This window comes from Corythoichthys intestinalis, chromosome 19 (genome assembly GCF_030265065.1).
Source record: "Corythoichthys intestinalis isolate RoL2023-P3 chromosome 19, ASM3026506v1, whole genome shotgun sequence".
Lineage (NCBI taxonomy): Eukaryota > Metazoa > Chordata > Actinopteri > Syngnathiformes > Syngnathidae > Corythoichthys > Corythoichthys intestinalis.
The window spans coordinates 28,105,061-28,117,105 of record NC_080413.1 but is presented as its reverse complement, the minus strand read 5'-3'; the positions used below and the strand labels follow the sequence as shown (position 1 = coordinate 28,117,105).

General features: G+C 39.2%; 1 protein-coding gene across 1 annotated transcript in view; it reads left to right on the top strand.

The window, feature by feature from the left end:
- The window catches only part of sptlc2b (serine palmitoyltransferase, long chain base subunit 2b), a 52,690-nt gene extending 42,194 nt beyond the window's left edge, over positions 1 to 10,496 (top strand). Inside the window, exons 13-14 of the mRNA XM_057822716.1 lie at positions 636 to 765; positions 1,641 to 10,496. Coding sequence (XP_057678699.1) covers positions 636 to 765; positions 1,641 to 1,754 — 244 coding nt within the window. The 3' untranslated portion in view covers positions 1,755 to 10,496. The remainder of the gene's footprint in view (positions 1 to 635; positions 766 to 1,640) is intronic.
- The last annotated feature ends 1,549 nt before the right edge of the window (positions 10,497 to 12,045 follow it).

Genomic DNA, 12,045 nt, shown 5'->3' with positions numbered 1-12,045 from the left:
TTATTCATGCTGTGTTTCTGTGCGGTATTGATATTGTTGTCTTTTACTTAAGAGGCATGGTCTATTGTTTTTAGTTGTGATTTCTTAAAAAGTATTTTTGACTTTAAGAGTAAATATCGCGTTTAAATGGGTGTACTTGATCTATTAATGTATACTGTACTCTCACTGTTATTGTAAATTGTTTTTTTTTTTTTTAATTGGGGGGTGCGCATTAATATCGCATATCGCAATAATTTGAGATATCCTTTTATTTATCTTGAGCCATGTTTTGTTGTAAAGGACTTTGAGGGCCTTTTGGGTTTTGTAAACGGCTATATAAATAAATTTGATTGATTATTGCACACTAAAATGTGTTATCGCGACAGGCCTACTTAGATCCTCGTTTATGTATTTTTTCATACCATTTGAGGCTCAGCTCAGGTATTTTAATTTTCTATTTTCCTTATCCAAGTACTCGATTATTCGAACTAACTAGTTCGTCGATTAATCGACTACTAAAATAATCGATAGTTGCACCTCTAGTGGTAACCCGGGAACTTGAAAGCATTCCCATGCAATTGCTCTAGATAAACTTGTTATATTTGATAAAGGAGAGAAAAAAGTGCATTTCCAGTAATCTTCTATTTGCATTTTAGGGCATTTGGCCGTGAGATGCTCAAGCGGAACATCGGCACGGTGGTCGTTGGCTTCCCGGCAACTCCCATCATCGAATCTCGAGCACGTTTTTGCATTTCGGCTGCTCACACCAGGGAAATGCTAGACACAGTAAGTTCATTCTTGCCAATATCTTTCAACAGTCTACATTAAATCCATGTGACAATTTTGAACCATGAAGAAGGAGAAAATTGACTGGCGACCAGTCCGTGCTGTAGCCAATCTGCAATAGACAGATAGGATAAGCTCCAGCTCACGCGCAAGCCTGATATGTGATAACATCCACATTTTGGGGGGTTGTATTTTGTTCCTATCACACAATTAATTGGTGTTTTTAACCAGCTCTGTTTTTTTGTTTTTTGTTTTTTACCATGGATTAACATTCATGTTTGAGTCCGCTTGTCAGATAATAAGGACTCCCAGTTTGCCCTTTTATTTTAATGGCACTTGGAAGCTGTCTGTCGGTATTACAGTGAGGCTTTTATATGAGCTGCTGTGTCTCTCCAAAAGCACTTCATTCATCTTACTGTTGTGCATGTCAACACCATTTGTAAAAGTCCATTTAAAGGGCATCCAAAAGTCTTTGTAGAGCACTTGGAAGAACCGCTTTTTCCGTCTTGGGAAAACCTAAGCTTTACTGTTTCTCAAGCCGTGGATCGGAAAAAAGGTCAGGGGGAAGGTAAATTGTTTCCAGGTGCTTTGGAGTGTTGCAATGTCGGCTCATTTGCTGTGGAAAGAAGTGCGGGAGTTTGTGTTCTTTTGTGGCTTTTTGCCACACGCCTTCCGTTCATCTTTGCTCGAGAGCAACGCTGACATGTTCACACCAAAGCATCATTTACACTCATCACTCTGGTAGCCTTCCAAAAGTTCACACCTCTTTACTGGTTTCCACCTAGCTTGTGTCTATTTGCATATTTTTTTACTGACTGTTATGGCTTGTCCTCTTTGCGGTGTGAATGATAACGTGGTCTTTGATGTTTTGCCAGGTATTGGAGGCCATGAATGAAGTGGGCGACTTGCTGCAGCTGAAGTACTCCAGGCGTAGACAGTCTCCTCCTAATATCAGGTGGACATCTGAGCAAAGCCAGCTTCAGGACTAAGCCTCACATACACACATCCTCCTGCTCCCTGTGTGTTTAGATACATTCACACAAACACAATCTGATAACGCTCTCTTGGCCTTCCACTTTTGTGTTTTGCACCACTTCTCTGTACCTCTTCTTACCGCTCTTCAAACATCAGTGAACTCACCAGTATACATGATGCTGTTCAAATGCCAGGTTTTTTTTTTTGTAATTAGACCAAGGAACATTTCAACATATTTTCCACCATTATTTGTGATCCGTTACCTAGTGTTGTGCTCAAGACTACACTATACGAGACCGCGACCATAAAAATCTCTTTTGATTCTATTTTAAGTTGTTAAAGGTGCAGTCATACATACAGTGATCCAGTGTTGTTTTTGGCAGCTCTTTTAATTTTCGTCTTGGTCTTTTGGATGATAGTACTTATCTTGTTATATATTAGTCATCTCGAAATGTGTTTGTCTTCGTCTAGTTTTTGTTGACGAAAACTCGACCAATTTTGACTAGTTTTCGTCTGTAAAATGAAAAAAAAAAAAAAATCTTCCAAAAATAATTAAATAAAGGTTCCAAACTATTTCGAATGAACATTGACATACAAGCACATATTGTAGCGCCAACGCCAACTTGGTTATAACACACACTCAGCAGGGAAACAATACATCATTTTCAATTTTATCCATTTGAATGCCACGAACTGTATGTAAAAAAAGTTGTCCGAGTTTAAGAGAATTAGCCTAATGCTTGCGCAAATGCAATGCTAATGCTACGAGTTACATTTAGGGGCAGTTTACATGGCAACTCTGCGATACGAAGACGCAATGACTGTGTTGCGGAGTGGCCTTGCGTTCGTATGGTATCGGCGAAGACAGAAGGCAAAGACGCAAACCTTGGAATCCTGCCTCCAAAGTGGAAGAATTCGATTGCGGGGGCTTGAGGGGGGGGCTTGCTCTGCATGCATATCAAAAGCTCACGTGGCACGGGACCACGCCGATAACGTCAGCACTCGTACACGTCACATTGGGCGTGCGCAGAGGTGGTACTAAACATTAAAAACAGCAAATATGGCGGAACTTCGGCTTTAATTTACTGTTTTTATAATATTTTTGATTTAAATAGGTTAAATGTTTCCATTTTTGTGCCTTTTTTAACAAAAGAAAATGCCATTGCTTGGAGTGGGCGGGCATGTTGTCTTCGGGGCTGAGGAGTTCAAAGTGCATCATTCGCTGTCACCTTGTAAATCTGCACTGCCCCCTAGGGCCTGACATGAATACTACATTGTTTTCATGCGGAATTGCTACATTGTTCGAATGGAGACGAAACCATATAAATGTAAACGGCCCCTTAGAGTGTCATTATCACTCAGCTGACACACCTTTTTAAGGCTAAAGCAATATTGCATGTTCTCGCTTGCCAAGATAAGAAAATAAATCTTACCGTGTGTGTCTCAAAACAAGCAATGGGTAGACTGGAGGGGACACTGGCACTTTAAATGAGTGACACAACCAGACACTGCTACAATGCAGGCTAATTACACATAAAATGTCACAGTTTTCATATTGCTCTCGTCTTGTCAGACAAAAACTGGCATTAGTTTCGTTATGTTGTAGTCTCCCAAAATACGTTCGTTATCGTCTCAACACCGTCATGAAAAAATTGTTCGTTGACGAAATGTTTTCGTTATAGTCATCGTTGACGAAAACAACACTGCAGTGATCCCTCGTTTTTTGTGCAAAACCACAAAGTAGCGCCAAAAAAAAAAAAGATTAAAAAAAAAAAAAAAAAATTATGTGTGTGTGTGTGCTCAATGTATTTGTTCAGATTTAGCAATGGAAAGAGATGCATAGCTAAAGACATGTTTTTTTCCCAAAAGTATCATTTTTAAAAAAATGTATCACATATAAGTTTTAAACATCTTACTGTCCCACCAAATTATTTTTAAACAAGAATAAAGTAGAAAAATGCTTGTCTTTATTAAATGCTTCATTGCGTGCGTCCACTCAAATCTTCTTGAGCTGCTTACTTAGACACACCAACTATTTACCTAGCTAAACGATGATTGATGCATACTGTGTTTTGAAGTTTTGGCTTCCAAGCATCACTGGCAAGATCAAACCTTAACGTCTGTCAATCATCATTAACTTTAATAAATAACTCCAGTGCATTGCCTGACCAAGAAAAGCAGCAGAAGGTAGAGTGAGACTACGTGACCAGATCCGGACAGCTCTTCTGTATTTACTTTTTAATTGAAATAAAATCCGCAATGGACTGAGGGCTAAGTTTGAAGTGCAAAGTAGCGAGGGATCACTGTACTGTATGTCAGTAACCCAAATTGAGCTAGTTAGTTGTTTTGCTTAAAATCACATTGGCTGCCATTGATGGTGATCTTACATTGACCACACAGTAATTTTGCCGTATTGCCACTTACAACACCTCCCAGTCAAAATGGCTTCGACACCTGTAGCCTTCCATGGCACTAAAACATGATTATTCAATAACAGCCATCCCAGTTCAAATGGATTTGATGTCTATCGCTGTCAATAGAAGTGAATGAATCAAAAGAAAAATTTCGACTACATCAGGACTCAAGACTTTTGGGAGCCGAGACCGAGACCAGACCCTCAAAATGTGGCATTCAGTTCAGACCAAACCAGACAACATTCTGACCTGTTGAATTAAAAGACAATATTGCTGCCTGCCTATTTAATGGATTTGTAAAATTAGTAAAACATTTTAAGGATTTTTTAACATGATTTCATTTTTTTTTTATCTCCCAAAACCTGGAATTTGTACTGGCATATGTAGGCTTTATACCTCCACTGTATTTCTGAAGACTTTCAAATCTTTCAACCAATAGAAAAACCAACATCATGTACATTTACTGTGTCTGTGACTGCATTAGGAAACACTTTTATTCCCTTGAGCACCCTGAATGTGTATGTTGTTTGTGCAATTGTAACTACAATGGATTTCTTTGAGATTTTGGACTCAAAGTATTCCATTTGACATTACTTGTGCACTTAAGTCTTAAATATCATTGTAGCAGTTGCTATGATAAACACAACAGCAAATTGTGATGTATGTAAATAACATTTTTCACAAAGTCACTCATGCTTTTGGAGCCCGTAAAGGGACATCGACAGAAATAAAATAAATTTAAACTATCTGGTGCGCACCAGATAGTATGTGGTGTGCACTAGAAACAAAGTCACTCATGCTTTTGGAGCCCGTAAAGGGACATCGACAGAAATAAAATAAATTTAAACTATCTGGTGCGCACCAGATAGTATGTGGTGTACACTAGAAACAATCTGGTAAACATTAGCATTATATAGCATATAAGCTAGCAGACTTTATTATGCAAGTTAGCCAGTTTTTCTTTTGTTGTATTTTTAGTGCTGCAAAGATTATTCGAGTAACTCGAGTAATTCGATTAGAAAAAAGCTTCGAATCAAATTTTGCTGCTTCGAGTATTCGTTTAATTAGAGTGACTTTGTAATGGTTTGTTTTGAATGTGTTTGAATTTAGTTTGATTGATTTAGGTGGATACATTGCCTTCTAGTGGCAACAGTGGATATAACATAACTCATTTAAAATGGCTGAATCCAGCTGCTCCCTGTTAAGACCAACACACGGTAAGGTTTTTATATTTGTTTTTTATGTAGTCGTAATTCATTTTTTGTGGGAATACTGGACTGTCTCAGAAAATTAGAATACACAATATTCTAATTTTTTGAGACAGTCCTGTGTATATATACAACTGTCTCAGAAAATTAGAATACACAATATTCTAATTTTTTGAGACAGTCCTGTGTATATATACAGGACTGTCTCAGGAAATTAGAATATTGTGTATTCTAATTTCCTGAGACAGTCCAGTATGTGTCTGAACGATTTGTTAAGAGCGATGTTTTTTAAAAAAAAATATTCGCGTTTTATAGCACTTAAACTAGCCTTTTTCAGTGCAAGTTAGCCGATTTTTGTTTTGCTTTAATTAGATCCTCATTTATCTATTTTTATACCATTAGAGGCTATGCTCAGGTTTTGTTTTGTTTTTTTTTTCATTCTGCATAGTTTGAAGAAACACTCCGGAATTTTCTATTCGCATTTAATGCTCTTTTGAAAGTGCAATCTTAGCAAGATTTTTTACATCTCCTAAAATTGATGCTGCAACGCATTAAATGTCCCTAACCCGATTACTCGATTGTTCGAACTAACCAGTTGATCGATTAATCGACTTCTAAAATAATCGATCACTGCAGCCTTATTTATTTTTTCATATCGTTTTAGGCTAAGCGCAAGTCAACTAAATCCTGTATTATTTTTAGCGCGCTGAAAATGCTAGTGTCCGATTTGCGCCTGATCTTAGCTTTAAACCATATAAAAAAATAAATAAATGAGGATCTTACAAAAGAACAATTTGGCGAACTTTCATAGCAAAAAGTCCGCTAGCTTAAATGCTATACAATGCTAATGTTTATCAGATTGTTTGTAGTGCGCACCACATATTATTTGGTGCACACCAGATGGTTTAAATTTATTTTATTTCTGTCGATGTCCCTTTAGGAGCTCCGTACATGCTGCCTAAGGTATCCAAACAACAGATATCAGAAAAGCATGTTTTCCTATATTCTATATATCATCACATGCCTCACCTGCAAAAATCACTTGAACTTGAACAGAGTTTAGAATATTAGCTTCTTTCCCTGACCAAAGCAAACCTATCTATATATACATATATAAAGATTTATATTTTGTACCTTGCTCTTCAAATGTAAAGCAAATGTTGCAATAGAAAACATATCCCGGGAAGAAAGACTACAGAATATTTTTTACAGCTTCTTTTCTAGAGCTATTTTTAGCCTAATTTACTGTTTACACCTGCTCTCAGAAATGTCAGTCGATTGTTTTCTCGTGTCTCATTTTCCTCGAGCTTCCTATCATTTGTCGTCTTCGAAATTTGACACGGTCGCATGTACATTTGAACTGTACGTATGACGATACTGCGCTCACGCTTATCTGATGTACAGCTTTATTTATTTGAAGCATCTGTCTTGTCTTTCAGCCGTCTGTTTTATGTGAGAAATGTAACTGTTATCTGAAAGGCAGCTTCACATGTATCCCCATGGGTGTGCATATTTTAAATAATTGTTTGACTTCAGTGCTAGCACTACTGACAGGCATCGAAAATGCACAGATGATGTAGTCACGGAAATATGCAGGAGTTCTACTTGGCGTGTCAGATGTTGTTTTTTCATAACTCGCATTGTTTTTCAGAATGGCATTCCAATTCGATCCGCCTTCACCACGCTGTTAAAATTGAAATGTCTCGTTGTTGCATCACACTTAATTGGGGCATCCCCAAACATTGTGTTTTATACAGACATGGATTTATTGATGGTAATTAATATCCAGTAATGCCAGCGTGACAATTCTGGTCACAGCCATCATGCTGATCTGAACAGGTTTACATCTTTTTTTGTATCACATCAATGCATCATTTAGTTGGTTTTTTTTTTACTACATCAACTGGAAAACTCTTGTGTTGTATGTCAGTCATTTGTCAACAAAATGGCAGTGATGCATCAGTCCATGTACCTGTGGTGTGGCCGTAACCTGCATGTTGCTGCAGTTGTAAAGTGTGCTCCAGCCTCCAACATACTGTGTGTTAAAGTGAAAAATGTCCCGTTTGATATTTAGGGGAGGAAAATGCATTCGCAAACTGTCTATTCCCCCCACCCCCCACCCCCCAAAAAAAGAGAGAGAGACAACTGCTTCCACCTCTTAATCATGTGTTTTTACAACAACCCCACCTGAACTGACCTTCAGAGATTAATGAGATTTATCTGTTACTTATCCCACTGGAATTGTAGTTGATTTGAATTTCAAACCATTCTGAGCAGATTGTAAAGATATTGTTTATTGATCACACTGTTCTAAACAGATTAAATGACTTTCTTTGTTGTTTTGGACTCAATTTTGTGATCACGTATCAAATACTCTGAATACTACACAGAGGTGGGTAGAGTAGCCAAACATTTGACCCAAGTAAGAGTAGTGTTACTTCAAAATAATTTTACAAAAGTAAAAGTAGTCATCCAAAAAATGTACTCAAGTACAAGTATTTGGTGGAAAGAATACTCAAGTAATGAGTGAACTATGAACTGTTATTATACTGTACTATAACCTATTACATAACCACATTAAGCCAAAGAAATACCCCAAAAAAATCATTGAATTCAGGCAAGAGAAAAAAATTACATAACTGAAGCATCATTCGTCCAAAGGGCATGACTTCCCTCAAGTGGAGAAAACATTTCTTGTTATGAAATTAAAAAGATCATTTTTCGTTGGTCAATCGGTGTCAAATAAAAACTGGGGGAGAGTTTAAAATTCAGGCTTTCGAGTCATGTTGATGGCAGCACTCTATGTCAAATGCTTAATTGACACGGGATTGATTTTTTTTTTTTTTTTTTTTTTTGCGGTGCTTTAAAGACACCACTTGATTGAACCGGTCGGAGTGATCATGGAACTGCAAGCTTGAGTCTGATTGATGTAACGGAGTCGTGATTATTGTTGCGACGTCTCTTTGGTGAAACTGGTATAGCCGTTGTTGGCATCATCTCTGGCAAAAAAGAAAAATCTAATATGTAGAATAGAGAGGAAAATATAACTGTTGAAGCCCAAAGTAACGGAATAAGAGTAGCGTTTCTTCTTCACAAATCTACTCAAGTAAAAGTATACCTTACTGAAACTACTCTTAAGCCCCTTTCACACCCTCCAAAACAACGGGAATATCGTGGGATTTAACCGTGCAGCAGTTGTATGTGAAAACAATTTCCCGGGTCAACGGACACGGAGATTATGCGTACATTTCACGGGTCGCTCTTAGTATCATGGCCGGGACTTTCCCGGGAAACGGTGTACGTGAAAGCAGGCGTTAAATTCCCGGGTCACAGCACGATGGCTGATGACTTGAATATCATGGCGAGCCGATCGTCACTTCCTCTACTACTCTACTTTAGCTACTGCGGAAACAAGGTTGTTTGATACTACCACCAAGATCTGGACCTGTGTCGGTTCCACCCGGGCCCGTACCCGAGGCTTCTGTGCACACAATGGCCGCCTTCCTACTCTGCGGGGCCTGAGGCAAGGGGGGAAAGCGAGCCGATGACGGAGGGATGCGTTCAATGGTTTATTAAAAACAAAAATACACGCGATCGCTGCTCACAAGGGGAATTACACAATGCGTCCGTGACAGTAGAACCGAGGAAGAGAGTCTGTCTTTGGAAATGTGTGGTTTGTTTCCGATGTTAGGGTCCGCCAATGCGGAACAAGATTGTACTTAAAAGCAGAAAACGACGGAGGGAAGCGTTCAATGGTTTATTAAATACTATTATACTGAAAGGGGGGGCACAAAGGGTCCATGACCGTTGGTCGACGGGATCAATAAAATACTAACCTAAGCGGCAGGCAGAGAGCCGATAAGACAACAAAACAAAGCCAGCGGGATTCTTCCTTCACAATCCAGCGAGAGTCTTCCTTCTTCTTCTTCTCTTGGTTCGCCTGGGCTTAAATACAGTCTTGATGAGCTTGAACTGGCTGCAGTTACAACATCGGGAACGCTCCTTCCAGAACAAAACACGATTTGACCAATAATGTGAAAGCCGATGCCGACCAAAAATAACGTCCGGGTTATAAAATTGCGCCAGCAGCCCTCCCCGCAAAGCAAGCGTCAGTGGGCAACACGGGACAAGTGTATGAAAGTGTCCAATCCGCGTCATTCTTGGGACATCTCTACATGCGTGAAAGCAATGACGCGAGTAAATCCCTGTGTCACCTTTAGAAGTACAGTTTTCTCAAAAAGTCACTCAAGTAATGTAACGCGTTACCACCCACCTCTGATACTAAATACCGCATGTTTGAAAACGGACCAATTCTCTGTGTTTTTAGATGCATTTTACACAATGGGAAATGTGTATCGACAATTCAGCCACACAGGTAAATTGGTCCAGACCCCTCTAAAAAGACAAACTAAGATAATTATCAGAGGCACTCTCGTTTCATAGTTTGTAATGGAGTAGTTAGTCTTTTTGCAACTGTAGTGTGCCACAGAAGAACTGGTTTATCTGTAAAGAACTTGACACTTGAAGCCAAAATAGTTTATTTTTGGTTCATTGTTTACACTAAAATGTTGTTTGGTTTTGTTATATTAATGACTGAAAGACTATAATCAGACTTTTAGGGAAAATGGGTAGTTTATTCAAGGGCGGCCTGCTGATGGTAATAGAATGATGTACATAACCATAAACAGGGGATGTCCCCGATCCGATCGTGTGATGAAATCGGTCCATTCGCGCCATTTTTCAGAGGGTCGGAATATAGTGAAAATGATTTTTTTCCCCATCTTTTTAAAGGCTAAAAAGTAAACAAAATTATCTAGAAATACAATGGTATTGCCAAAAGAAACTAAAAATATATACATTTTATACCTCGCAACACTCCCGGAAAAAGTGGAAGAGGAAGTACTGTAAAGCGCACGGTACTGTAACATGTTTAGAACTTTCGTAGAAATTAAAAAGAAAAATCTTCGTTAAGATTTTGCCCTTGTGTGTCTGATCATTGTGATTATCCATGATTTCACCTGTTTTTGCCTGCTCCTTGTGTCTTGACCAATCCGCTCCCTCTTGTGTCAACCACCTGTGTCTCATTGTCTCGTTACCCCTTGTCTGTATTTAACATCCCCATGTGCTATCTGTTCTTGATGCGTCAGTTCTGTTCTCATCTCATGTCTGTGTCCATGCTCCAATTACGCCTGTGTCCCAGTAAGTTTCACACCCAGTCATTTGTTTGAATTTGGTTGGTACTTTTGTTGTTTTTTTTGGGGGGGAGGGGGGGGTTAGTTTGTACTTTCAGTTTTGTCACTAAAATTAAAACATTTTTTCGTTGATCACCACCCGGCTTTGCCTCCCTGTTGTTTTCCCTGCTTTTGGGTCCACCTCGTCCTCGATCCCCTGACATCAGCAGATTCTCAAAATCAGGTAACTCTGACTCTGGTGCAAAAATATACGATCAGGACATCCAGACCATAAAGCTTTGAACAACACAGAAATTGCAATGAAAGTTTGACTTCACAAAATGCTCATAATATTTGCCTGGCAAACAAGCAAAAACACTCAATAAGTGCTGAGCAAGAACAAATAAGGCAAAGTTATGATTTATTGGCGGTTGATCAAAACGAATGGAATGACCGGGTAAGAAGTTTTTGCCCAATTGTCATTACACCCAGTTGGTCAGCCTGCCTGGCTGCCCACATCTCTTCACCATGATGGCGAAGATTGGGACACTGACAAGCATCAGAATTGCTGCAGCTACTCAAATGATGTTGATGAGCGAGATGTGGAGGGATGACCCTACTGGCGTTCACTCTTGAGGGGGAAAACTGTTTACTGGGCCTATTATCACGCCACACTCCACATACTGGCGTGTGTAGTTACTAGCGTGGTCAACAAGATGTACTCTTAATATGGAGTCATAGTGGATGCACTTTTGGGAGTACCCGCCTTTCCTCGTCCAGCCAGCAGATCCTGATATCAGAGCACGAGCGGATAAATCAGCCGGCCACAGAACACACAAGGTCGACCTCACCCTATCCCGTTGCATTAGTCCCGATGAGATGAGGTGAAAAGCCGACAGGTGAGACCAAATGTTCTGAGAAGTTGGCAGGACTGGCAGTGAATGATTAACGTAATTTTCAGACTACAAACTGCTACTTTTTCCCCCTCATTTTGGATCCTGTGACTTGTAATGCAATTAGGCTTTTTTTTATTTTTTATTTGGGTAATAGGTAACACTTTATTTGACAGCGGTGTCTTAAGACTGTCATAAGACCGTCATAATGATGACATGACACTTAAATGGGCATTAATGAATGCTTATGACAGATGTCATTGTGTCATCTAGCAAATTTTGTCACTAATTCCATTTATGTCCAGCTTTTACATTTATTCAAAAGTGAGATAATTTGATGAAACTAAATGACGACTGTCATAGCATTATTTTCCAGGTGTTTTTTTTGGGGGGGGGGGCGCCCCCGCCACTAGATGGCGTCCTAGGCAACCGCCTAGCTCAAGTATGCCCAGGCCGGCCCCTGCTCGGTTATTAAAGTTATTTTGGCCCATGCCAACTCAGTCTCTTGAGTAAAGTATTCGTAGCGTCAGGATAACATTAATAGCTAACGGTAATATGTAACTGCTGACTACATTTTCAAGATGATCGTATTGAAATGTTTCACTCAGAAGAGAAATAG